This window comes from Cicer arietinum, chromosome 8 (assembly GCF_000331145.2).
Source record: "Cicer arietinum cultivar CDC Frontier isolate Library 1 chromosome 8, Cicar.CDCFrontier_v2.0, whole genome shotgun sequence".
NCBI classification, from domain to species: domain Eukaryota; kingdom Viridiplantae; phylum Streptophyta; class Magnoliopsida; order Fabales; family Fabaceae; genus Cicer; species Cicer arietinum.
The window spans coordinates 3,513,711-3,541,394 of record NC_021167.2 but is presented as its reverse complement, the minus strand read 5'-3'; the positions used below and the strand labels follow the sequence as shown (position 1 = coordinate 3,541,394).

General features: G+C 31.9%; 4 protein-coding genes across 4 annotated transcripts; all 4 read left to right on the top strand.

Annotated features, from left to right (window-relative positions):
* The first annotated feature begins 809 nt into the window (after positions 1-809).
* LOC101493275 (BTB/POZ domain-containing protein At3g49900) lies at positions 810-4,240 on the top strand. The gene is made up of 4 exons (XM_004511783.4): positions 810-1,088; positions 1,274-1,343; positions 2,687-3,175; positions 3,266-4,240. Exons 1-4 carry the CDS (start codon positions 946-948, stop codon positions 3,986-3,988), a joined length of 1,425 nt encoding a protein of 474 aa, XP_004511840.1. The 5' UTR covers positions 810-945; the 3' UTR covers positions 3,989-4,240.
* An 852-nt stretch (positions 4,241-5,092) lies between these two features.
* On the top strand, positions 5,093-9,291 carry LOC101492146 (adenylyl-sulfate kinase 3-like). Its single transcript, XM_004511779.4, has 7 exons — positions 5,093-5,739; positions 6,508-6,648; positions 7,786-7,935; positions 8,021-8,139; positions 8,288-8,372; positions 8,586-8,632; positions 8,882-9,291. The coding sequence occupies exons 1-7, from the start codon at positions 5,424-5,426 to the stop codon at positions 8,981-8,983; spliced, it is 960 nt and encodes a 319-aa protein (XP_004511836.1). The 5' UTR covers positions 5,093-5,423; the 3' UTR covers positions 8,984-9,291.
* A 1,880-nt stretch (positions 9,292-11,171) lies between these two features.
* LOC101492488 (peptidyl-prolyl cis-trans isomerase CYP65) lies at positions 11,172-16,675 on the top strand. Its single transcript, XM_004511780.4, has 11 exons — positions 11,172-11,546; positions 11,640-11,702; positions 11,885-11,988; positions 13,844-13,935; positions 14,023-14,112; positions 14,207-14,282; positions 14,407-14,774; positions 14,927-15,183; positions 15,265-15,553; positions 16,096-16,206; positions 16,316-16,675. Exons 1-11 carry the CDS (start codon positions 11,419-11,421, stop codon positions 16,511-16,513), a joined length of 1,776 nt encoding a protein of 591 aa, XP_004511837.1. The 5' UTR covers positions 11,172-11,418; the 3' UTR covers positions 16,514-16,675.
* A 4,921-nt stretch (positions 16,676-21,596) lies between these two features.
* On the top strand, positions 21,597-23,984 carry LOC101491818 (protein SHORT-ROOT). The gene has a single exon (XM_004511778.4). The coding sequence runs from the start codon at positions 22,260-22,262 to the stop codon at positions 23,718-23,720; it is 1,461 nt and encodes a 486-aa protein (XP_004511835.1). The 5' UTR covers positions 21,597-22,259; the 3' UTR covers positions 23,721-23,984.
* Positions 23,985-27,684: the final 3,700 nt, after the last annotated feature.

Here is a 27,684-nt window from a genome sequence, read left to right as displayed (position 1 = left end):
TATTTTATTTATAAAAAGGAAGTATTAAGTAAATAAATAATAAATGATATTATACATTTATAAAAAAATGCTACAATTATATTTCATTTATAGGTTGATAAACAAAAATAAATTGATAAAAATTAACATATTTAATTTAAAATATATTAATTTTTATTGATTTATTTTAATATTATGAATATGATAACTGAAATATTAAAATTAGATACATGAATTTTTTTAAGGAGTACACGATTTGCCATTACAAGTAGGGGTAGTAAGTTGTGGTATGACATGCACTATAAACTTATTTTCTTAAGTCTAAGATGAACTTATTCAAATTCTTTTATGATCTAATTAAAACTCAATTTCTTAGAATCTCTCATTAACAAAAAATATAAATTACAAAATATGATTGTATTGCTTACCTAAAAACTTCGTATTCACTTTATTCAAAGATCTGTGTATTCAACTCTTTTTTTTATTCAATGTATTAAACATTTTAAAAATTTAAATTTTGCTCTATTCAATTTAAATTTAAATTTTTAATTTTTTAACAAATATATATATATTTTTAATGACATTTGATGAATACTTGTTAATATGACCATAAAAATTAAACCATAACAGAAATATTTTTGTCCGCATCCGAAATTCTGGATTTATATTTGTATTATCTTGATATTTTTTTGATTCAATTTATTATCTTGACATTAAAAAAAAAAATGAAATAAGCAAAGCGAAATTGAAGTGGGCATTTAAGAGTGATCACATGTATCATTAATACCCTTCCCAAACCATATTTAATGTGACCTTCCGAAACGTACTCCATTGAAATTGAAATAGCAAGTAGCAAACATTATTATTATTATTATTATTATTATTATTATTCAGACAATATTGAAAACTGTGAATGTAGAGTGTGATTGAATTCAAAGGAATTGAAAGCAAGGACAAGAGACACAGATGAAGGGTTGGAACCAATTCGGTGTTATTGAAACCATTTACGAGGAAGAACGTGAATTCTCTTCCTCTTCTTCCCCTTCCCCTTCACTTTCACCTTCCTTTTCTTCTTCTCCTCCATCCCTTCACTCCACAGTAAATGCTTGGTTCGTACTCTTTCTTTTCTTCTTCTCTCCTTTCTCTATATTTTTCTCTTTTTTTTAAAAAAAATAAAAATAAAATAAAATTCATCTACTCATTCATATTCATAACATAGTATACCATATTACTTCCCCTGCCCCAAAATTATATATTCCCTCTAAATTAAAAAAGTTATGATGATTTCATTTAGGACTATCGATTCTGGATGTGAAACAGATGTGTTGATACGTGTAGAAGGAACTTGTTTTCGTCTCCATAAGGTTTGTTCATTAACCATTGATGCCACTTTGTTATTTATTTGTTGTTTAGTATTAGTACATAATTTGCTCTACTAGTAATATTTAGAATAATTACCTTAATTTAATATTCTCTTTTGTTTTTTCCATCAAAATTGTGTATATATTATATCTTGATTTTGTTAGTATTTTGGATCAAATTAGCTCAACCAAACAGTCTCTGAATTAGCTGTAACCTAAAAACTATGACTCTTTTTATTTTTATTTTTTTGTGGTGCACTAATTTTTAATTAAGAGTCATAGTCTTGTAACCGTAAGACTGTGACTATTGATATGAATGTAAGGCTGAATTATAGTAAAATTTGCTAATTTAGGGTTGATGTGGAATCATGACTTAAAACGATTGCAATTATTGGAGTAGAATTTGTTTCAAATTATAAGATTTGACATGATGAATTAAGCACTGTACTGCAACTTAGATTCCAATTAAAAGTGGTATGGTCTACCAAACAGGCTTTATGAATCTATCAACCCTAGGAAAAAAATATCACACCAACAGTAGCAGACACTACTCTCTAACTGTAATTTGCTCAAAACAATTTTTACACGCAGGTACATGTCTTCGTACTCAATTGAAACCAGACTTTGGTTTCATATACATGAACAATTTGTTCTGTTTTTGGAATCAATTTTGTCCGTTCTAAAAAAAACAAATGGTTCAGGAGCATAAACTAAACCATTATTTTGAATCTTAAAGTTACAAAATATTAAATTGTTTAATTAAATTTTTTAATTTATACGAAAAAAACACTTTCTAAAATAGTTGATAGAAAATAATATTTTGTTTGACATTAAATAATGTAATAAAACATAAGTTTGAGATCTTAAATTAATGGACGTATATAATTTCAAGAATGAAAATGTTTGTTTACTCTTAGATTTTAAATTCCATATTTTATAAAAATCACACATTTTTATAAATTATGCAATTTAGGTCATGAGAGACATTCCACTTTATCTCACAGTTGAGATCAATGATGGCATGAATAATGAAAATATTATAATTTGATGTTTCTTTAGAAAATGAAAAGTAAGAAACAACATCTATCTAATTTGGCATAATTGTAAAAACCCAATCACTAGGTGTTAATTTTGCAAAGCTTTTTCACTTTGAAGAACGCTTTGTTTTATTATCTGAAAAGGTCTTTAAAGTCTCGCTTTTAAAATACAAACAAATTAAGACATTCCTTTCATAAAAATATGCGCAACACATACATCCACTTTGTATTGTATAGTATTGATCATAAAACGACGTGTCGCATACGCCTTACTCTTTTCACCTCTTCTCGCGTCTTTTTCATTTTCAGGATCGTATCATACCACGAAGCTTATATCTTAAACGACATCTGTCGGGAGTCTTTGACTTCACTCTCTCCCCACCGTTAAACATAACGGCCGAGACTTTCAACTTAGTGGCAGAATTCTGTTACGGACGCAAAATTCAGTTATCGCCTATAAACGTAGCAGCCGTTATAACGGCGTCGGAGTTACTGGGAATGAGGGAAGGAGAGAATCTGCGTGAAGTTGCGGAATCGTATTTTGAGAGAATTGTTTGCATTGACGCGTCGACGATTATGCGTTCGTGCTTGGCTCTGTTTCCTGATGCTGAAACGACAGCGTCGCTTGCGAGTAGATGTATTGAGGCGCTGATTTGGGAAAACGACAATGTGGATGATAGTGTTTTGGATGTCGTTGTGGAAATGCAGCCTCGTGATTTTCAAATGGTCGTTTATTCGCTGAATGGAAGGTTACGTAACCATGACTTTCTATACAACTTGGTCCATCTTTATTTGAAGGTACTCCCATTAGTAATCTTTTTTATTTATATTTATATTTGAGTAAGTAGTAGCATAGTAGTGAAATTTGTGTGTTTGGTATATGTGAAGGAAAACAAGTACGGCAAACTAGCCGAGGAACAGAAAACAGAAATATGCAATTCAATAGATTGTACAAAGCTCTCACCTCGTACTCTAGTAGATTGTGTTCAAAACCCCATAATGCCACTAAGATTCATAGTTAGAGCAATTCTTGTAGAGCACCTCACCACTCGCCGCACAATTACCGAAGCAGCGGCCACTACTACTACTACTACTTCTGCCGGTAATGTTCAACAACAACTAGAAGTACAACGAACATCACTCAGAGAATTTCTCCAGCGCGACTCGGCTCGGCGCCAAACAGCTCAGCTAAAAGAAGCCATGAATTCCACCTTCTCTCGTATTCAAACCCTTGAGAAAGAGCTTAGTGGAATGAAGAAGATTCTTCAAGACCATGAAGCTGAGGAAGAAAAAGAGAAAGCGAAAGAGCGGAGGGACAGTGTTTTGAACTCAGAACGTTCTGCAAGTTTTCATTTTGTTCCAATTGATAATGAGAATAGTAAAATACAGAGAGGTGGAAGAGGCTCTGTTTCGTCTTCAGGGTTTGTGCTTGATAACATGATCACAAACAAAAATAATGAAATGGTTAAGTATAAATATAATGTTAGTTCTTCTCAAGGATCATGTCATGATGGGAATGTTGGTACTCCTAAGAATACCACAAGTTTTCGGCATAGGTTTATTACTGGCCTTAAGAATACATTCAAGATATCCAGTACTGCATCAAATTAAAGGATCATCAATGATTGTGAGTGTGACTCATTGATTTCAGAGTAATGTTTTGCTGTTCATGGGAGAATATTCAAAACATATTTTATCATTGTTTCCTTTTTATTTATGCTTCTTGCTGTCAAAAATCAAAATTCGTCTTTATTTTTTTTTTAAGATTTTTTTTTTGTTCTGATAGGTCAAAGACTCAAAGTTATAGTTGTGTATTTTGTATCAATTTGTCACTTTTTTATTTCATTTCTTCTTTTTTGTGTATTTAAATGTGTCTTCTAATTTCTATTTGTTAATATAGTTCTCATTGATGCATATTTTTTTAGTGAATTTGATCCACGGAATTCTTAACAAAAAAAGAGTTTAATAAAACATTTAATTTTAATATAATCAAAACTATAATACTGCACCTCACACATCTATGAAAACCAATTTTTTTATTTATTTATTATATATATATATAAATATATATAAATATTGGAATTTTGATTCAGACTCTTCTAGATATCAATATTGATACCATTTTTTGTTTTTTTTATATAAATATTGGAATTTTGATTCAAACTCTAAACATTAATATTGATTCTGGCCACGACTATAAATCCCAATTATTAATTTAACTTAATCAAGGCATGCCTCATTTTACCCAGGGTCACATCAACCCATAATTTCATTAAAGATAAAGGATGTGTCATATTTTCACCAACATCCATCAAGTGTGTATTTGGTTATGTTATAAAATTAATTTCAGTTAAAAGCAAATTGAAGTTAAAATTAAAATTGATTTTAATGATGTAAAATTAATTTTAATATATTTAATTGTTGATAATTGATTATATTTTCATAATTAATTATAATTTATAATTGTTATATTTAATTAGTCTAAAATATATTATTATATATCTGGATTTCTACCCCTTAACAAATTGCAATGGCTTGAGTTTTATGAGAAACAACTGCAGCTGTGTATAGTTGTATGAAAGAAGAATAATTGGTTACACATACAAGTTGTAGGATACATAAAATACCCTACAATGGAATGAAGTTAAAGTGGTAAACAGGTAGACATATGAGATAATCATATATATCGTGATTACTGATGTGGCTGCACGCACGCACAAATTGGAAATCCCACACACACTCCAAATTAAAAACTAAAATAACCCCATTTCTAATCCGCCACACACACCAACCTAATCATTTTTCCACTAAACGTGACCACACAGGATACGTAGCTTCTTCTACCACTGATCCACCACAAAACGATAACGAACCATGTCTCTATCGCTGCTTTCTTTGTTTCTCATACTTGTTCAGACTTGTATTATTTATTAAAATTACACTAGTTGCGCCACGGAACACTAACTGAAAAGTATATATAAACCGTTACGGAGCCTGTGCCTCTGGCGCGTCGTACCAAACCGCTTTCACTCATTCTTTTCTGCTTATGAAAATGTGTTCCGTACAAGCACTGCGTTCACCGTGTGGGGGTGGAATATTCCAGAACATCGAATGCGGGACATCGACGGTGGAGAAGAAGTTATTAGGATTTGTTAATTTCCACCCCGGGTTTAATGCCGTTGGATCAGGTCGTTGTCGTAAAAGATTATCGAAGCCGATCACGGCGAAGGAGGATCATGAATCGTCTCTTGCCGATGACGGTAACGGTGCTTCTAAATACCAGGGGATTTTTGTGAATGAACGAAACTGCGTCAAAAATGAACCTGATTCATCTTTCACTAATCACTCTTCTGCATTTTCTGGTACTATATTTTTAGTTTATTATTATTGTTAGTAGTTTCTATTAATTTCAATTGATGTTTTCACGATTCTATTTATGACATGCATGCTAAACAGAAATTATTCGATTGAGTCGAATACTCAAATGTGTGTAATGAATCGTGTAAGGAATATTCTTATGTTTTACAATAGACGTGTTTAAGATTCTAGCACTAGCACCTTATACGGTGCAGCTGCTTCAGAACCGTTGGATTCAAATGCAGTTTGAATCTGGATCTAAATCTAATGGTTCTGCGGTGGACTCTCGTTAAAGATCAGGGGCAAAAGCTATCAAGGTGATTTTCCAAATGAACAAAAATAGTTAAGTGTAGGTTTGGTTTCATGATAGAGAGAACAAAAAGTGATTCCAAACACATAAAAAATTGATTTAGACATATTTGAGTGATGCGATTAAAATTGATTTTGATTGTAGATTAAAATTGATTTTGATTGTAGAATGAATTATAACTTAAAACTATGATTTACAACTTTTGGCTCCAAACATAATTTTTAACACTCAAATTTATTATTCAACTCACTTGGCACATTCACTTATACATGCAGGTATCAAATACATATCATTTTATATTAAATTCACTTTTAACAAAAATTGATTTACTTGAAATCCGTTTTTGTCACAGCAGAACTAAAGACAGACACTTAATATGTGGTAATTTCTAATTATGAGTGGCATGATTATATGATCTTAAGAGTGATAATTCAAATCTTTAATCCAGCTATGATCTAGCTAGGTAAAAATCTTAGCAATTTGTCGAAAAAAGGGAATTCAACAAACATTTTGTGGCACGATTGTCCAATCCAGAAGCTTGATAGACAACAACTACTTCAACAAAAAGGCTGTGTCATTTGGTTAACTGGTCTCAGTGGTTCAGGTTTGTGAAATTCAGTTTCGTTTTAGATAGTAGTTGTTTCTGCATGTTTGCCGTAGTTCATTGATTTCAAGCTCTGTAATAAGCACACAGTTGTGTGCAATAACAGAGTCCTGGTTCTGTTAATCAGTCCTTAATGTGTCGAGGATTCGTTGGTGATTTTATTTGTAGTTCTTGCATTTGATTTCATTTTTAATATGCAGGCATTTGTCTTACAAGATACGCACATGCAGAAACAATTAACACTCATTTTTGAAATATCTCATGTTGTTGTATGATTAAATAGTTTAACTGCTGCAACGTCTTGTTTAAAATGTACCATTCTCTGCTATTTTTCTTCCATGTACCAGTTTTGTCTTCTCTTTTTGCCAACCATTGCAACTGATTGCTATTTTTTCTTGATAGGAATAATAAGACGAACACACTAATAACCCGGCAGTTTTTAACTAGTACATAACAAATCACATTTTTGGTTTATATATGACATCGATTACTTGATATATATCATGTGAAAGAGGATAAAATGCATAAACACTCTAGACTATATATCTGTCTATCCAGCTGAAGCACTTTAAGATGGGACATGTACTTCTATCACTTTTCCATTAGATTGTATTCTGTCTGTGTAGACAGACGGCTTATGCTTTGCATTGTAGAGTCCTAAATTACAATGCTGTAGTGTACTGAATACTGATCTTTTGTTGATCTTCCTTCGAACCGAGATCTATACTTGTTTATCAAGCTCTGCTTTTAGTTTATGACTTATAGTTTAGTTGCACTTACTCATGTGAAATCAAAATTGGACTCTGTATAATTACCAAAAAATAAAACAAAATGTTGTTGTTTTGGCTATACATGTCAATCCAAATGAATTTTCTTGGCTTTCAAAACATAAGGCAACAAAGTTTGTTATGAATGATTGTTCCACCTTTCCTGAAGTAGTTTGACTATTTTTTCCAACTATAATTATAACCGTCACTGCTGTAGAACATCTACAGATAGTGAAACAAGAAAGTGAAAGCAATAATGTTCAGTTTATTTAGAATATCAACATATTCCCGTACCTTTCATTCTTTTAGATAGTATATACCAGCACTATTTCTCCATCTGATTAATTAGAATCTTAGACATTAATTTCAGGAAAAAGCACTGTTGCATGCGCTTTGAGTCGAAGCTTGCACTTGAGAGGTAAGTTAACTTATATCCTTGATGGGGACAATATTCGACATGGTCTAAACCGCGATCTTAGTTTCAGAGCAGAAGATCGTTCAGAGAACATAAGAAGGATTGGTGAGTTACTACCCACTTTCTTCAATCTTGCACCATTTTTGCTATATTATTTATGGGTAGTCTAACATCATGAATGGTGTCTCAGGTGAAGTAGCAAAACTCTTGGCAGATGCAGGAGTTATTTGCATCGCCAGTTTAATATCACCATACCAAAAGGATAGGGATGCTTGCAGGGCTCTACTGCCCAAAGGAGATTTTATTGAGGTACATTTTTATATGGTGAACCAAATGATGCAGGTAGTTTGGCACCTGTTAAGTGCTGACAAATAGTGGACACTACAATTATTGAACATGACAAGATGTTCTTCATTGCCTATGCAATCTTACATCCCTCATCCCATACATGTTGTAGGTTTTCTTAGACGTGTCACTAGCTGTGTGTGAAGCAAGGGACCCAAAAGGTCTATACAAGCTTGCTCGAGCTGGAATGATCAAAGGTATCTTAGTTTTTATTTTTATTTTTATTTGTGCATCACAACTATATTTACATGGCATCTTCTAGGTATTATGTTTAACAATCATGTTTATGCTGGGTTGTTATTTAACTATATTAGCTTCAGCAGCTTAGCTTTATAAATTATGGTTGTTTATCTTTTTACTGCAGATTGATTTGTGCATCATTATTGAATTATCTATTTGGAAATCTGCAGGTTTCACAGGGATAGATGATCCATATGAACCTCCATGTAGCTGTGAGGTGTGTATTTATTGCATTGTAGAAATGTTATTATTGTTAAAGAGGAATCAGATGAACTAATGTATATACCATTCTAGCGTTCTATGAGAGTATTTTAATTCTCTATGCCCGTCGCCCAGGATCCACCAACCTTGAAAGGAAAATTTGATCTTAAATTTGCGATGTCAGAGTAATTCAACTCTGTTTTTCCTCAATCAAACCTCTGCTAAAGTTTCATTAAATTGATTACACTTTTGCATTCTCTTGCAGATCCTATTGAAGCAGCAAAAAGGAAGTGACTGTATGTCTCCAAGTAATGCGGCAGAAGTAGTAATATCCTACTTGGAGAAGAATGGGTACTTGCGGGCCTGACTATGCTTGAATGGGGTCTTTCTTATTTGTTGTAGGTATGTTGTACAACAAGTCTGGCGCACACAAAAAACTGCTTCTCCAAGCTTCATGGAATTCATTGCTAACTATGCATCTGGTTTCATCCGAGGCAGATAGAGTCATATTCATGTTGTATTTATGACTTCACTATATAGGTGGCATTAAGTGAGGTGGATCTGTGAGGAATGAGTTGGTCTTGATTGGTACTATGGTGTAATTAAAAGAAAGTAAGATTTAAATGTATATTATCCGTATGTTTTGGCAATAAAATGTTTGTCATATTGGTACAAGTTGTGAAGATTTGTTTGCTATCCAAATGTAACATCTATCCGCAATTAGTCACTTGGAGTCATTGGCTTTGACATTTCTTGTTAAATACTCGATGCTGGTCTGCTGGTATAATAAGACCCAAACACTATAGCTTATTGAAGACTAAAGTAATGGCTAATATTGTGATAGAAACGGGTACCAATTAGATATATTTGTGAATAACAACTGATTTTATTAAATACTAGTATTTGGAGAAAGATTCTCAATCACACAGTTATACCCTTAACTAGAATGAAAATGTTATTAAGAAAGAATGCAAAGGACCCGATACCTACCTAGTTTCGAGAGCTTGATTTTCTCCCTCCCAAAATAACCACTCTAATAATTTCCAGATAACCAACTATCCTTGCCATTTTTCTCTTTATTCTTGATGCAAAAATACACAACTTAGACAAACATAATTAATTAATAAAACATAACTGCAACTACTGACTTATATAAATACAACTTCCACTAACTGGTCAGTTGTGGTATTTTTTTACCTCACCTTTTGTACTGTTCCTTAATGAAAGGTCTAACAATACTACCCCTCAAAAGAGTCCCCTTCTCCTTGAGGTGAAATGAAGGGAATTGCTCATTGATAATATCAATTAATTCCCTTGTGGCTTCAAATGCTGGAAGATTCTGCCACTAAATGAGCACCTCAACAGAGTCATTTCAATTTTTACGGACAACTTGAACTGCAGCAGGGAATACTTGAAGTTCTAAGTCTTTTGAGAGCATCGGTGGAAGTGGTTGTGGAGTAGCTTTCTTCAACAGTGATGCATGAAAAACAAGATGTATTGTACTCTCTGCTAGTAAAGCTCATTCAGAAGCAACTGGACCAATGCACTTGACTATCATGATATGGTCCATAAAAACGAGAGTTCAGTTTTTCATTACATTTCTTAGCAAGAGATTTCAGTGTATAAGGTTGCAATATCAAATAAACCCAATCCATGTGGTCAAAGTAATAGGACATATAGATTGATCTACATAGGCTTTCATATGTGCTTGACCTTTCACCAAGTTTTCTTGTAAGTCATGGAGAATATGGTCCCTCTTTTGAGTCAATACATTGACTTTTTTTTAACTAGTGATGGATCTTTCAGCAAATAAGGAAGATCTCGACCATATAGGACTTTAAGTGGTGTTAATTTCAATGAGCTATTACAATTACAATTGGTGTAAAACTAAAATCACTTGCTATTGTTTGGGTTTGGTTACAATGGGGGCATCTTAAATAAGTTTTCAAACACTTGTTCACCACTTATGAGTGATATGCAGAGTTAAATTTTAATTGAAAATGAGTATTGGTTATCTTAAACAATTATGATTGAAAATTATTAAGGAAAATATTGCCTCTATCCGATACCATTACATTAATTTATTTTTATATTAAATTCAAATACAACAATATTACATTGATTTAATTATGTCTCAAAAATATTAGTTATCATCAAATTATTATATAAGAATATTAAATTTAATATTTAAATGTATTTTTAGTCTTTACAAATTTATCATTTATTGTTTCTAGTCCGTGTAAAAAAAAATTATTTTATTTTTAGTCATTGTAGATTATTACTTTGTGTTTTTAATTTTTGTCTTAGTCAATGTAAAATAGATTTATATTGAAATTGGTTAATGTAATATTATTTTAATATTTATTTCGAAGATAAAATCAATATTCTACTTATTACCGATAATTAATTTTAATATAAATAAATTCTGTAAGGATTTTTGCAAAAAAAAATTCGTAGGGATTAAGTAAAAACGTCAAAAGACTACAAAAAAAATTTTCATAGATAAAAAGAAAAAAATAGTATATTTGTTGGAAAAAAAAACATTTAAATCAAAATTCAAAAACTCTAGTTGATTGGATCAAAATTCCCTCAATTCTACCGAACTCGTCGCCAGCCCCACCCAGAAAAATACCCGGGGCAGGAACCTCCTTACGGCGGTGTGAAGCGAAATTGTGGAAGGCTATTGCGACACCGAGAATACGGAGTTGCACGTCTCGCCAGAAACTGAAGCACAATCCCTTAGATTGTTGTGTGAAAGTAATAAACTCTATCACACAGTAGTGATTAAGAAAAACCCTAACAATGGGGAAGAAGCAGCATAGCAAAGACCGAATGTTCATAACCAAAACAGAATGGGCAACGGAATGGGGAGGTGCCAAATCCAAAGAAATTCGCACCCCTTTCAAACGCCTTCCCTTTTATTGCTGCGCGTGAGTTCTCTTACTCTTTTTAGCTTCCTCCTTTCACTCAATTTTTCATTCAACTTTTATTTTTTCTTGATAATAATTTGTTTTATTTTTCAGACTTACATTTACACCGTTTGAGTTTCCAGTTTGTACACCTGATGGCAGCGTTTTTGATGTTATGTAAGTATCTCTTTGATCCTTTTTTGTCTCATTATTTTAAGTTTTCTATGTTATGTATTACTGTGATTTTCTAGAAGTTAGTTTTTACTAAAATCATGGTGTCACTGTGATTCTCTGAAACTCACTGCCAATTCAAATACGTAGTTAGTTGATAATAATTTGGTTTTGCAATTTGGTTCCAGGAACATAACTCCTTATATTATAAAATATGGTAAACATCCTGTCACTGGAGCTCCTTTGAAACAACAAGATCTCATTCCACTAACTTTTCACAAGAATTCTGAAGGTTATTACTCTTTTGCATCAGTTTTGTGATTCTTTTGGCTTTATTTATTTTTTCATTGAGTTCATTGCTTGGGGATAGTTGCAAATTGATCTTTGGATTGTGAATTTGGTTGATTATTATATTATTTTATAATTTGGTTGATTATTATGTCTTGGAATGGAAAAACCCAGTGTTAGGAACAAAAAACACTGCACAGCATACCAGCATGTTACCACCTTATTACATCACTGAGTTTAATACATGAAGTTAGCACATGGAAGACATTGATCATCATAGGATATTATGGTGTTGGTTGCTCTAAGTAGCTGACTTCACGTATTAGGAAAAACATTCGATTGTTGTTATTGTGAAGAGTGTATTAAATGTTGCATTCATTTGAGCTTTTTACCCTTTTTCATGCAAATAGTGTTCACTATTTGAATAGGTATACACTAAAAAAGATTGCATCAGATTTGTCAAATGGGGTGACACGTTTGTTTCCTTGGTTTTTGTTGATTAGAAAGTGAGGGTATTTAGGAGAGAAATAGGTAAACATTTGTGACACACCCACAAGCCTACCTGAAAAGAAAAGGAAGAAAATTGAAGCTACTTTTCTAGTTACTTTGATTGTATTGTAATGAAGGATGATACATAGGTGTTTTGACCCTTTCAGTTTTGCAAGTTTTAACGGTGTGAATAGAGAAGCCTCTATGTCAGAGAATCAGCATGCTGTGCAACGTATCTGTTATGTTATAAACAATTATTGGTAATTTAGCTCCATTCACTAGCTTTAGAAGTTTAAAGATTGAAATAAATATTTAGAAGTGAACAATGTACTATTGTAGTATAAAGGAGAATTATGAAAGATTTTGTACCACTGTAATGAGGCAGCCTATAGCTTATGTCTGGGATTTGTTTTGGGTCACACTTTCTACACTGAATCTACAACAATCAATAAAAGTTAATTTAAGTGGCGTGTTTGGAAGAATTTACTAGGATTTTATTTTAATACTGCCCTACCGGACAATAAATTGTACATCTTACTACCATAAAATTTATTTAAGAACTTAATATTATTTTCTACAAATTGAGATTCTGAGCTCTTACAGACTAACACATATGGATGTGGTGACATGACATTGACATGAGTTTCTTTTAGCTTAACTAGTAGTTCTCAAGTTCAAATCCAGTGTTGAGAATGCAACTGAGCAAAAACTCTTGAGGAAGAACTTGTATATGGTCCTATCCGGCTTGAAGGATTAGTCAGTGTTGTCAATTGTGGATCTTGGAGAATAGTGGTTTGTTCAAATTCCGTTACGTTATAGTGCTATAGTGTTGCACTAGCGGCTATTTAACAACACTTTGTACTAAATAGCGTATAGTAGAGCAATAGCGATTTGTGCAATTTCTGATATGCTATATCACAGAAATAGAGGCTATTTGACAAAACTGGGATTAGTCTTTGCAATTGTGTGGAGTTATGAGGTCTATTCCAAAAAATTAGAGAAAAACTTTGAAACTACTGGATGTCGCACTCTTGATTGAGTGCCAATATCTGTATCTATTTTTCAACAGTCGAAACTAAACCTGTCATTGTCAATGAATTCTATTGCTAGTTAGACTTGCTGAGATATTCTCTGATACTGGTCAGATAAGCTTAAGCATGTTTTTTTGTTCTTTGAAATTATATGGATATTATTCTTGCGGACCCGTATCTTTGTTTAAACTAATTTTTTTATACATAGGATTTGCTTATGTTGTTTGAGGATAAGGTGTGGATGGGATGCATGTGTTATTTTCCGGTAGATGTTTGCAGTATATTCATTTAGTTTGCAGGCTGTTTTGTACTGACTGGCCTTTCTTTGTTACTCTGCAGGAGAATATCACTGTCCAGTGCTAAACAAAGTTTTCACTGAATTTACACACATTGTGGCAGTCAAGACTACTGGAAATGTCTTCTGCTATGAGGTTTGTTTTTTCAGGATCCTTAGTGTTAACATTGCTAATTTACTTGTGTAGACAGTATTTTTATTTAGATAAGATTGTGGGAAATAGGCTGTTAAAGAGTTAAACATCAAGAATAAAAACTGGAAGGAGCTCCTCACCGATGAAGCATTTACTAGGGATGACCTCATAACAATTCAGGTGAGTTGGCTTTGAATGGGAACTTTTTCTGCATATTCCTTTATCTTTCACTGGCTTAATATCATGTGGATGCTAATGCATGTGTGCTGTGCAGAATCCTAATGCACTTGACCAGAAGGTTCTTCTGGATTTTGATCATGTTAAACTCAATTTGAAAATTGATGATGAAGGTATGATCAGCCCACAGCTCGTCCATCTTTTGTCAGCTACTGATCTCTTGTTGGTTTTGATATTGCTACTGATCTCTTGTTGGTCTCATTATTAGCTTTAAGAACTTATATTTTCTTTGCTCAGAACTACAGAAAATGACTTCAGATCCAACCTATAACATAAACATGTCGGGTGATATCAAGCAAATGCTTAATGAGCTTGGAACTGAGAAAGGAAAGGAAACTGCGTTGCATGGTGGAGGCGGTGGCAAGGCACAAAAAGAAAGGGCCGCTGCACTTGCTGCCATCTTAGCTGCAAGGTCACAAGTTAAAGAAGATTCGAATCCCGATGGAGTTGCCAATGCTCCTCAGGCACTTAGTATTGTAGATGCTGCATCTGCCTCAGTACATGGTAGAAGTGCAGCTGCAGCTAAAGCCTCATCAAGTGATAAAACTGCTGCCAGAATAGCTATGCACGTGGCTGGTGACAGGGCGCCAGTGAATGCAAAGATGGTAAGCTTCCTAAATACATCTTTTTTTACCTACGTAGTGATACATATTTAGATACCTCGTGCATTATCAAATTATATAATCCTTTTTATACATTGTAAGAAGAGAGGGCCAGTTGTCACTATTTTATGTATTAATGAAGTTCCCAATTTCAGGTTAAAAGTCGTTTCACTACTGGTGCTGCTTCCCGGTCTTTCACTTCAACGTCATATGATCCAGTTACAAAAAATGATTATGAATATGAGAAAGTTGAGAAGAATCCAAAGAAGAAGGGATATGTACAACTGCATACAACACATGGTGATTTGAACATTGAGCTGCATTGTGATATAACACCCAGGGCATGTGAGAACTTTATCACGCTTTGTGAACGAGGATATTATAACGGAGTTGCTTTTCATAGAAGCATTAGGTATGTGACCACCTTTATGTTTTTCTCCCTGGAGTAAATCAAGAGTCACATTCATGAAGTCTTATAATCCATTTTATGCAGGAATTTTATGATACAGGGTGGTGATCCTACCGGTACTGGTAGGGGTGGTGAATCGATATGGGGAAAGCCTTTTAAGGATGAACTCAACTCCAAATTAGTCCACTCTGGAAGGGGTGTGGTTAGCATGGCAAACAGTGGCCCCCATACTAATGGTTCCCAGTTTTTCATCTTGTACAAATCTGCAAATCATTTAAACTTCAAACATACAGTTTTTGGAGGAGTAGTTGGTGGCTTGACTACACTAGCAGCAATGGAAAAGGTTCCTGTTGATGACAGTGACCGACCTCTGGTGAGTTGTATATTATTTTTACAAATGATGCTATAGGCTGTCCCCCCACCCTCCTTTTATTTTGGTTTTATTCTTTTCAAAGTGTATTTACAAACATATGATCCCAAAATTTGGATCTGCTTTAGAAAAAATGTAGATTCTTCTGCCATCGTACATATTCTGTTATCTTTTGCACGAATATGTTCTTTACCTTTGCCTCTGTCTAGCTAGTTTGGACCTGGGGTTTTACTCATTAAGTTTTCATTATATGTACTGCATATCCCTGTACACCACTTAGGATTACATTATTTTGCATTTTTGTTTGTGAACATTGAGGTTTTGAGCTATCTTGAGTACAATATACTAATTTTGTGTTCAATTATGCCTTAAGAGCTTATTTGTTAAATGGTGGCATGTTTTCTCATTATTTGAAGAGTTGATATGTAGCAACATGCTTGCTGGGACATTTGATGTCTTCTGAATGATCCATTAACTAGTATCAAGCATACCATGCTGTCAATTTTAATAATGCATTATGTGCTTACATATTGTTTTCCTTGCAGGAGGAAATCAAGATAACAGGTGTCAAAATTTTTGTCAATCCTTACACCGAACCAGATGAGGAAGAAGAGCAAGCTAATGCCAAAGAGAAGAATGCAAATGATGAAGAAAATGTTTGTTCCAGAATATTTAAGATAGCTCTTATTGGTTAATTTTTTTCTCTCACTTTTACAAGGTTTTTGTTAACTAATGCTTTGGATTTCTTTTTGGCTTACATTTCAGGACAAGGTTGGCTCATGGTATAGTAATCCTGGTGCTGGAACATCTGAATCTGTTGGCGGTGGTGTAGGCAAGTACTTAAAATCTAGGAATATTCCAGGCCCAACTGAATCTGCTGCCATCGACACTGGTACAGCCGTTGTAGGAAAGAAAAGAAAAGCAGTTGTCAGTGGTGAATTTAAAGATTTTTCGTCATGGTAATTATGCCAAATTAGTACAATTTGTAAAGCAATGTAGACTTTTCTTGTAGTCATTATCTAGTTTGCATTCGAAATTTTGACAAATAGTGGATTTTTTTTTCGCAAACCATTCAGGATTTGTACAATAAGTGTAACTGTAATGCAGGATTAGAATCATTTTGTCTGGAGTGTGCTTTCCCCTTTCTTTGTCATAAGTTTCTTAGCTTTTCAAATAATATCAAGAAGAATTATACAACTCTATTCCATGGCAGAGATTTAAGTTTTCCATCATGTGAATCTTCCAACCGCTCTGTCCTCGCTTTGTGGGGAATTATCAATCCTATCCACTTTTGCTTGCAGATAATTTATTTTTTATTTCCTGCTTGGTTATTGGCGATGATGGAAAAACATATTTTAAAATATTCATGTTAGCTACTCTTTTTATTGTGGGACAAAAATGTAGATTTTTTGGATGAAGTGGTCGAGATGTGAGTGAGGGGTCTTAGGTGAAGGATCTTAGATTGTTTGTAGAGATGGAATACATTGGTCAATGAGACAATAATATGGAGAAAGGTTCAGGTTGTGAATTTAAAGGGTTGTTGATAGATTCAATTTAAGGGATTAAGACAATTTGTGAAGACATTTTTTGTTTTCATTTTATAAAATGTGTGCTTATTGTACCTTGATGAAATATTGTTGAAGTAAACTATTATTGTTATGAAGATATGTTGAAATATCAATTAATTCAGTTGTATTTTTGAAAATAATAAAAATAATTTTGATATTTTTATTGTTTTTAGAAATATAGACAATTGTTTATTTTAAAAATATCTTATATTCTTATTAACGACTAATTTTAAGAAATAATTTTAAGAAATAAAAATAAGAAATGTTTTTACAAAGCGTTTAATTGTTTCATGGGTCTTTGCGTGGATTATTAGGGTTGTGGATTATGGTTGTTGGGTGGGGAATTTGGATGTGGACTTTTATCTGCGGATGTGAATGACACCTTCTATGTTTTATGTAGGAAGCTAAATCTGTTTTTACGCAGTGATTTTTCCTTCAGCGTATGATATGTCCCTTATAATTGGTTAGGGGTGGTGGTTTTGTTGCCTCCATACTTGTTTAATCTATTCTCTGTCTTCTGATTTGTTGGTGTTAATGCCAAACGAGGTACAAGATGGTTGAAGATAATTTGACATTCTATATTATGGATAATTTGGAATTTTGATGAACGATTGTGTCTTCTTGAATAGGTTGGTGGCTGATTTTTTACATGTGATTGAAGAAATTAAGACATTGTCATAGAAATGGTTTTTGAGCAGGAAAAAGAAGGCTAGCACTGAATTTTATGTCAATTACTTTAAAAAATTTTTTGAGTTAGACGTTTCGTTATTCAGATTTGTTGGTGTACCATTTTGTTGTTTTGTTCCAACTCTATTGTATTTTTTTATTTAGTATATTAAGTTGTTCCTTTTTTTTATTAAAAAAAAGAAATAGATACGATATAATACAAATTTAAATTTATTAAAAATAATAAAAATGTGAATAAATTTATAATAATCAAAATCTGAATCAAAATCATCAATGCACAAAGACAAAAAAAAAAATGTAAGACGTAAGCACAAAAAAGCTAAAGTTATCTTTAAGTCATTCCTTTTTAATGGGCAGAAGAAAAAGAAAACTACATTGTTTCGTTATTAATATATTGCTATTTGAACATTCAAAAAACAATATAATGTCGCATGTGTTGCTTCATTGCAACAACTAATAATATTTAAAATTTTGCAAAAAGTTATTATTTATACTAATAGAAGTAAAATTTAATCTATTCAAATGCACAGACACACATATATAAATTCTAAATATACTATAGAATTTACATTTCACAACAATAAAAATAATAACGGCCATAATTAACAGTAAAACAAATTTCATTTATTTAAAAGTTAAATATATTGTTAGTCGAATAAATATTTATTTTTAGTCTTCACATTTTACAACCTGTCAAAATATATTTCCACAATTTACAAAAAAACAGCATGCTTTTAGTTTCTGGTGAGAAGTTATAAAAGGTGGAAACTGAAAATTGACAAGATTTTTATAGAGATGAAACTTAAATGGTCTATAAAGTTGTATGGACTATGCATATATTAAATCATTTATTTAGTAGAACATGTTGTGGTATATATACCACCTTAATAAAAAATGATAAGTTTATTTCAACTCTTGTTCTATTTTACGTAATTTATTTTTTCATTACAAACGAAAGAATTCAATTTTTTAATCAATGTACGTATATGAAAATGACGCACTATGCCAAAAGTAAAATAATATCTGTTATATATGCTACAGTCCAAACGAAAATTAGCTATTATCATGCATGATTGAGGCAGTGACATACCAACAATATACTTTTCTTACACATGTAATAGCTTTCAATTCAATATAAATAAAAAGTGATATGGGGCTCACTTCAATGAAGAAAAAAGAAAGAAGGAAAGTCACCAAGATTAGCATGTATTTATTTATATTTATTTATTGGAGGGTAGAGAAGGGTATTGCAACTTCTACTATTTGTAGCTAAAGTGATCAACATATCTAATATAAAGTTCCATTGATGAGTGCAAATTGGGAACTCTTCAATCTCTTGGTAGCTAAAGCATAAAGGTGTATTAATACCCCCCACCCCCACAATAACAATAATAGAAGAAGAAAAGGGAAAAGGAAAACCTCAAACCCTTTTCCCATTTATGTCCATGGATTTTCAATTTTCATATAGTATGGAAAATAAACTGTCTCATATTGGGCTTAGAGGAAAATTGTCAATAACTTGAAGATCCGATCCTGTCAACTTATTTTGATTATTTAATAATATAAATTGATTTTGAATAAATTGAATCGATATTAAAATGAATTTAATATAAAATTATTTATGTTAAAGTGTTAGAACATTAAAACTAAGATTAAAAATTAAATATAAATCAAAATATTTAAATTATATTAACTTTAAATTAAAATCAATTCTCCAGTCAACAAAAAAATTAATATTAATTATAAAATTATAATTAATTATACTCAACAACAATCAAATATATCATAATCAACTTTACATTTTTAAAATAAAAATAATTTTTATTTCTTTCAAAAGTATAACCAAACATATGAAACGAATCATTCTCTGTTCCAAACAATTAAGAAATTAAGCTCTGCACCCCGACTCAATAATCAATTGGCAAAATTAAGAAAGCTAATTAACTACATGGCAGACATGCAGTCTAATAATAATTATAATGAATTTGAATCTGAAATGTCACAATTATATTAGTTAATTATGATATAATTTATCATTTCTTCTATAATCAAAATAAAATAGATTGATATACGGCCATACTTAAACAATATATATATAAACAACATTAACAAAAGTTAAATCATTAAAAAAAAATCTCCTAAAAATTATGGTTTTAATAATTAGGGTTAAATATCTTATAAAATTTCAACTTTTCAATTTTAGTTCTTGTAAAATAAAATTATAATTTTTGGTTTATACAAAATTATTAAGCACACATTTTTAGTCTTGGCTTTTAAGTCAACATATATTTTTGAATGAATTTTTTCAGACATATTTACAACATTATAAAAAATTTATTTATTCATAAAAAATAAGCTCAAAATTCATTTTCTATGTCTATATTTTCATTACTTTTATCTTGAATTTTTTATATTTATAAAATTCATATTTAATTCATCTCAAGTTAAAAAAATTTAAATTTTTGTGAAGTAACTTTTATAATGTTGACTTAATTGTAGTTTTGGTCTTTCTATTTTTACTAATTTGTAAAATTGATTTCTAATTTTAAAATTCAACAGTTTTGGTCTATCTTTTAATATTTTTTAACAAAAAAAATAATTAGACATACTTTAAATGATGTGACATATGATTTCATGATATAGAACCATTTAGATGTATTAATTATTTACATATGACTAATTAAATTACAAAAATGAATCATTTTAGAAGTAGAAATGAAAGGTTTTAGAGAGTTTTAATATCATATGACATATCGTAAAATATATCATATCACTATTTTTTAATTAAAAAATATAAAAGAGGGACAAAAAGGTTGGGTTTTTAAATAATAAGACCAAATTCATAAATTAATGAAAATAGGTGGATTAAATTGTAATTAAGCCTATAATGTTTTGAACATTATCATTTATATTTTTTAAAGTTGATGATCAATTAAATATATTTTGTCTCTGAATGGACTAAAACTGTTTATTGGATAATTTTATAGGACTATAAATTGTTTATATGATATTTATATTTTACATAGACTAAAATTAAAAGTTTAAAATTAAATTTTATAATGACTATCAACATATTAACCTAAAAAATTAGGACGTCCATTTTGAATGAGGTAGTCCGGGCCATATATAGGTAATTAATTTATAATTAATTATATTTTAATATAATCTTAACAAGAATTAAGAAGGTGTAGTTTAGACTAACGTAGTTTTGGTAATATATATTTTTAAGGTATTTGTTTTTAGAACACATGTTAAAAATTTCAATATTATAATTTGTTTTGAAAAATAAATACTTTTTGAATTTTTAATAAATTAATTATATCAATTTAAAGATATAATTTCTGTATTTAATACTTTAACATGTATCCTTGGACATAAGTTAGCATTGGCCTATTAAAAAAAGGAAAAGAAAATATAGTACTAGGAATATACAAGATAGTTGAAAGGGTCTAAATTAAGCAATGGTTGGGATGGTCTTGACTCATGAAATTACGTTCAAATTAAGAATAGACTACTAGAGTTTCATTGTGCTAGTTTGGGGTGATTAGTGCGTGCTTATAAACCATCAATCAAATAAGTGTGCAGATAAAGTATGAAGGCATGCCCTTGAAGTTTGAGAAGGAGTGTACAAGACAACATTATTACTATTATTTATATTTATTGTACTAGTAGTATACTATACCACAATGGTGTGTTTGTTGTGTAAATAGTGTATAGAAAAAAAAGTTGGTAGAAATTTTGGCAGTGTTTGGAGAGAGATTAGGAGGCAAAGAAATGTGAATGATGAGTGGGTTTGATGAAGTTCATTCACGCCGGCAGCTTTACTCTTTCTTCTTCTCTTTCTCTCTCTACCCATTTGGCAATTTGGCACGCCTACTCCAACTCACCAAATACTCTCTCTCTCTCAAACAATGAAAAAGATATCTTCTCCTTACACCTTTAGCTCGCACTTTGTTAATTTTTCATCTTTTGTCAGACACAATTCTATTCTTAGCATCACCTACGCCACAACCCCTACCAATCCATTCACCAATAGATTAACACTTCTCACTTTTGCAATAAGATCAACTTTAATTTAAACTTTTACAATAGCTTAAACTTTGATTAATTTTTGTTAAAAGAAATATTTATATTTAATATAGGACAGTCTCAAATATCCCATTTTACATATAATATATTCAATAAATAAAAAGAAACGAGGGTACCAATAAAATGAAGAATATAACCCAAGTACCCCACTTCCCTTCCCTTCCCGACTAAAGCAAAGCAGCAGCCACCTCACCAGTCTCATTTCAATTTTCTTCCCACCTCACCCCTCCAAACATTTTATTTTTTTAAACTTAACTAGAATCCAAATTAATCCACCATCACCGTTAAAATCACGTTACGTCCATTGCCATAGCTTTGTGCAAAGATTAGATTATTGATGTGGGTCTCAATCTCATACGAGTTAAATGGATACATTGTTTAGACTTGTCAGTTTCCAACATCAACAAGATCAATCTCTCAACTCAAACACCACCATAACAACAACAACAACAACAACATCTACCTCTTCTCGTTCCTCCAAACAAAACTATCACCACAATTATTACCAAGAACAAGAAGACGAAGAAGAATGCTTCAACTTTTTCATGGATGAAGAAGACCTTTCCTCCTCCTCTTCCAAACACTACTATCCAAATTATCAACCCACCACAATTACTACAAACACCCCCACCCCTACACTCACACCCCCTCCAACTGATTTCACCTTCGAATTAACCGGTAACTGGTCCCACAACATCCTCCTTGAAACAGCACGCGCTATAGCAGAAAAAAACACCACGCGCGCTCAACAACTCATGTGGATGCTTAACGAACTAAGCTCCCCTTACGGTGACACCGAACAAAAACTATCTTCTTATTTCCTCCAAGCCTTATTCTCTCGCATCACCGAAGCTGGTAACCGAACCTTCCGAACCTTAGCTTCGGCATCGGAAAAAACGTGCTCATTCGAATCAACACGAAAAACGGTTTTGAAATTTCAAGAAGTTAGTCCTTGGAACACTTTCGGCCACGTCGCTTCCAATGGCGCAATTTTAGAAACCCTAGAAGGAGAATCCAAATTGCATATAATTGATATTAGCAACACTTATTGCACTCAATGGCCTACACTTTTCGAAGCGTTGGCCACTCGCTCCGATGATACACCTCACCTCCGATTAACCACCATAATCACCGCCACACCAGGTGGTTCCGCACAAAAAGTTATGAAGGAAATTGGTACTAGATTGGAGAAATTCGCTAGGTTAATGGGAGTTCCGTTTAAATTCAACGTTATTCATCACGCCGGCGATCTTTCTGATTTGGATTTTGGAACCTTAGATATTAAGGAAGATGAAGCGTTAGCGGTTAATTGTGTTAACGCTTTGCATTCGGTAAGTGTTATTGGTAATGGTAACCGCCGCGACGCGTTGATATCGTCGTTGATCGGGTTGAGGCCGAGGATAGTGACGGTGGTTGAAGAGGAAGCTGATTTGGATATTGGTATGGAAGGATTTGAATTTGTTAAGGGTTTTGAAGAATGTTTGAGATGGTTTAGGGTTTATTTTGAGGCATTGGAAGAGAGTTTTTCGAAGACGAGTAATGAGCGTTTGATGTTGGAAAGAGAAGCAGGGAGAGGGATTGTTGATTTGGTGGCTTGTGGTGCGGCGGAGTCGAGGGAGAGGAGGGAGACGGCGGTTCGGTGGTCGCAGCGTTTGCATGGTAGAGGATTTAACACGGTGGCGTTTAGTGATGAAGTTTGTGATGATGTGAGAGCTTTGTTGAGAAGGTATAAGGAAGGGTGGTCGATGATGCAGTGTAGTGATGCCGGAATATTCTTGACGTGGAAGGAACAGCCGGTGGTGTGGGCCAGTGCATGGAGGCCTTGACGGAGTATGGCTGGCACGTGTTTATTGTTCTTTTAACACGTGCATGGATGAGGGTTGAGAACTTAATTTGGTTAGAAAGTGTAGAGAAGACGACTATTGCAGACTCAAAATCACGTATTAACACATTATCAAACTCACGATATTTTTTTTAGTAATGATGGGATTTATTATTTGAGTTTGGTAAGTAAGACCAACGCACTTTGCATGTATTCATCAATGGAAAAGGAATTATGAACTAATTAATTGACTTTTTAATTTCCTTAATGTTTTGTGATATTTTTTTTTAGTGTTGTGAAGTGGAAAGTGTTATAGCAGTATAAGTTATGGCATTCAAGTTGATCGAAACGAATTCATTTGTATAGTGTTTCTGAACTTTTTGAAAAAGAATAGTATATATATTCTTCAGTGATCATTCAAGATGGATCTTGAGAACTGGTGTAGGCACTCTGAAGTTCAAGTTAGTAAGTGAATGAATGCATATTGTGATTTCAGAGATAAATCTTCTTATATAGTCGTTGTATTACTCCGGTGGATTTGAATCTATGATGCTGATGTCTTGCTTTGGATGGACTCTAATCTAGTTCGGAACACTAATTTTCTAAAAATATAGATATTTTTTTATATAAAAATACATATGTACCTGCAGGTATTTTCATACCAAGTATATATAATTTGAGTTTATCATAAAACCTTGGCCAAACCATTATCAGCTGAAAAAAAGTAACGATTTCCCGGTGGTTGTGAAATTAACCTTACGTTAATTATTTTATTGTTCTTAGTATGCTAAAATAACTAAATGTCACCATCAAAGTCTATTGGTTTCCAATCATATTATTGACCAAGTATGTGGTAGTTGATAATTAATATATTATAATTAAGCTTGGTTCGAATGCATATTTGACCAGAGGCATAGATGAGCAGCACAATTGTTTTTATATGTTTAACGAACAATTAAGGCAAGACATATTATAATTAAGAAGGACAACCCTTAATTTGATTGGATAATATTTTATATATTTTACAATATTAATTTAAGACCATTATATAGTAGTTAGCCAACTAATTAGCCTTACCCTACCATAATAACAATCTTAATTTATTTTAATAAATTTGTCCAAAGGAAAATAGCAGGGTTTGGTATTTTAGTGTGTGAAGATGATATCAGCTTTATTAGGAGTTTGCTAATAAATAATTTCAGGAGTTTATTTAGTGACAAAATTAAATACACATGTCCATAAACCAGCATAAAACGAGGTCGTTATCTATATAGTTTATGGGCAATAGAATAGATAGAATCTTAGGACGGCCATCAAGTTGGGTTAGTGCTTTAGGGAATATAATCTCATTAAAAGCTGCATATAGTTTCATTAGTGGGTTAAGGGTTTGAGTGGCCAGCATGCTTTCTTTGAAATGGTCTTCTTCTTTTATATTTCTTCCCATCATCATATAAACTTTTCTCTTTTTTGTATGGCCCCCACAAAACTTTGAGCCATAAGAGTTTCTCTTTCCAATGAAAGCAAATAAATTGCATATCCATTAACAAATGAAAGAAAATAATGTAAAGTTTTTTTGAAATGAAAAAAATATAAACGGTGTGACTCTTGTTGTGGTGGTTAGATAGTTCAACTAATTTGAATTAGCCGTGAAAGAATTAAAAGATATGATTATAATATGGAGGAAGTAAAAATCGATATTAATTTATATAACAATGTTAAAAAAAGTTTACTACTATCAATCAATTATTTGAAGTTATGTTATTTTTTATATTTAATTAATATTTAAATAATTTAAATTTTATATTTATTTTACTTTATAGATACTGATATTTTCACTTTCTCGTGGATATTAAAGAATTTTGCTAATATGAATAGTAGTGGGTTCATCTTTTAAGGGTTGCATATCTTGAAGTTCTGGTCAGATTTGCCCCCTCTCCACGTTAACATATGTACATTATTCTCCACTCCTTTGTATATCTTTATTCAAAATTTAATTATTTATTTATATATATAGGTGCTTTCTTGTGGTGTTTTTTTAAAGGTTGTTTGATGTTGGCCCATACCTTCTTATACATGTTTAAGCTTTAGTATCCTTTTTTCTATAACAATAGCAATGACAATGACAAGGTCATGTTTCTTTATACTTTAATGGGACCAAGCTCATAAAGAAAGCTAACTCCAGTGCATAATTTCCAACCCATTCAATTTCAGGATCTTTGTCCTTCTGTCTGTATTAATCTGTATTGGAAAAGGAGAAAATTCCCCTTTCCGACAATAATGGAAGAATTATATTTTGCCGACAATAATTAAAAAAAAATCGAACTAAGAATTAATAAGAAATAATAAATCGAGGACCAAACTTTGCAATTAAATTAAATGGGTTAGATTTTAAGGTGTCTACAATCTCCTGCTCATTTCTTTTGGGCCGAAACATCACGCTCAATTTTGGTCAAACTTCTCGTGTTTGGGCCACCTACTTTCTATGGCCCTTCCCATTAGTACTTTTTTGTGAACTTTTACCACTAATAATAAGAGGAGATTCTTATTCCACATACACTTACATTTCGGAAGAACAATAGCTCTCTTAATAAAAACTCTACATTTCACAAGAATGATAAAAATATAACTAGTGTCAATTGAACCAACCCAAATAAATAGGGGTCTATATGAGTTAGGTTGAGTTCTCTTGAACCTGATATTCGAATCGATCAATTTTGATTAAGTTGGGTTGAGTTCTCAACCTGTGAATTTTATATCAAATCCAAATTAAACCGATTCGAATTCGAACGGATTGGATTTAGATTGGACTCATGGGTCATAAAGAAAAAAAAAATTAATTTAAATTTTGTTTAATTGAATTTAAATACTTCCTCAAAAATAATAAAACTACATTACAACATATCATTTAATATTTAAACTACATCCATAAACACAATAAAACACTTAAATAAATTAAATTAGAAACAAATTCTCAAATATAATCCAACTACTAAAATTTATTTCATGTCAATAAGTTGGGTTCGCGAGTTCAAAATATTAAATTCAATACCCGAACTGAGTATTATTAAGTTTGAATGAGTTTATTCGGGTTAGACTCGAACTTTAATAGATTGAGTCAAAATGCAAATTAAGTTGGTTTAGGTGACCGGGTTCACGAGTTTACTCATACTCGTAAACATCTCTTCAAACAAACATGATATGTCTCTTCTTGCAGACCGTTAAACCACCTTATTATTTCGCATTTAACAATGAAAAATTTTAAGACTATAAAAATGTCCTAGTTTTACAATCACTTAAAACTAGGGGTATTCAAAAAAACCAAAAACTGAACCAAACTGTAGAACTGAATTGAACCGAACTGTTTTTGAACTAAATTGATTTATAAAAATTGAGAACCGGACTGTTTTCGAACTGATTTTTTAAAACTAGAACCGAACCGAACCGGTTTTCAGTTTGAAAAAACTGAACCGAACTGGTTTTTATTTCAAAAAACTTGAACTGAATTTCTTTTTTAGAAATAATTAGAGGTAGTTATGTAAAATTTGGCCTATATAAATAAATAAATAAAAATAAGTTAAACTGATTCGGTTCGGCTCAAATAATAAATTGGTGCACCAATTTATAAAACAGTTCGGTTCGAATTTTTAAACTGAAAACTGGTTCAGTTCGATTTTTTAAACTGAAAACTGGTTCGGTTCAATATTTTCAAACTAAGAATCAGTTTGGTTCGATTTTCAAACAGTTCCAGTTCAGAATTGAACTTTGCCCACTCCTACTTAAAACTGAGTAGAGTAAATGAGCCATGATCTTTATTTTTCTTTTTTAAGAATAGAGAACCATGTAAATGTATATGAGTTGTGTAAGAACTCAACAAAATTGACAATGTAGGTGAAACATTTTAATAGGAAGATCAAATTGCAAAAGTGCATACTCTTGGAAGTAAATACTTCATTTTCAGTAGTAAGAAA

Excerpts from the sequence above, each read along its gene's own strand:
- LOC101492488 (XM_004511780.4), top strand. The coding sequence starts at position 11,419 with ATGGGGAAGAAGCAGCATAGCAAAGACCGAATGTTCATAACCAAAACA. Across the intron at positions 11,989-13,843 it reads TTTTCACAAGAATTCTGAAG|GAGAATATCACTGTCCAGTG; the intron begins GTTATTACTCTT and ends GTTACTCTGCAG. Across the intron at positions 15,184-15,264 it reads GCTTTTCATAGAAGCATTAG|GAATTTTATGATACAGGGTG; the intron begins GTATGTGACCAC and ends CATTTTATGCAG.
- LOC101493275 (XM_004511783.4), top strand. The coding sequence starts at position 946 with ATGAAGGGTTGGAACCAATTCGGTGTTATTGAAACCATTTACGAGGAA. Across the intron at positions 1,089-1,273 it reads CACTCCACAGTAAATGCTTG|GACTATCGATTCTGGATGTG; the intron begins GTTCGTACTCTT and ends GATTTCATTTAG. Across the intron at positions 1,344-2,686 it reads CTTGTTTTCGTCTCCATAAG|GATCGTATCATACCACGAAG; the intron begins GTTTGTTCATTA and ends TTTCATTTTCAG.
- LOC101492146 (XM_004511779.4), top strand. The coding sequence starts at position 5,424 with ATGAAAATGTGTTCCGTACAAGCACTGCGTTCACCGTGTGGGGGTGGA. Across the intron at positions 7,936-8,020 it reads AGAGAACATAAGAAGGATTG|GTGAAGTAGCAAAACTCTTG; the intron begins GTGAGTTACTAC and ends ATGGTGTCTCAG. Across the intron at positions 8,633-8,881 it reads AACCTCCATGTAGCTGTGAG|ATCCTATTGAAGCAGCAAAA; the intron begins GTGTGTATTTAT and ends ATTCTCTTGCAG.
- LOC101491818 (XM_004511778.4), top strand. The coding sequence starts at position 22,260 with ATGGATACATTGTTTAGACTTGTCAGTTTCCAACATCAACAAGATCAA.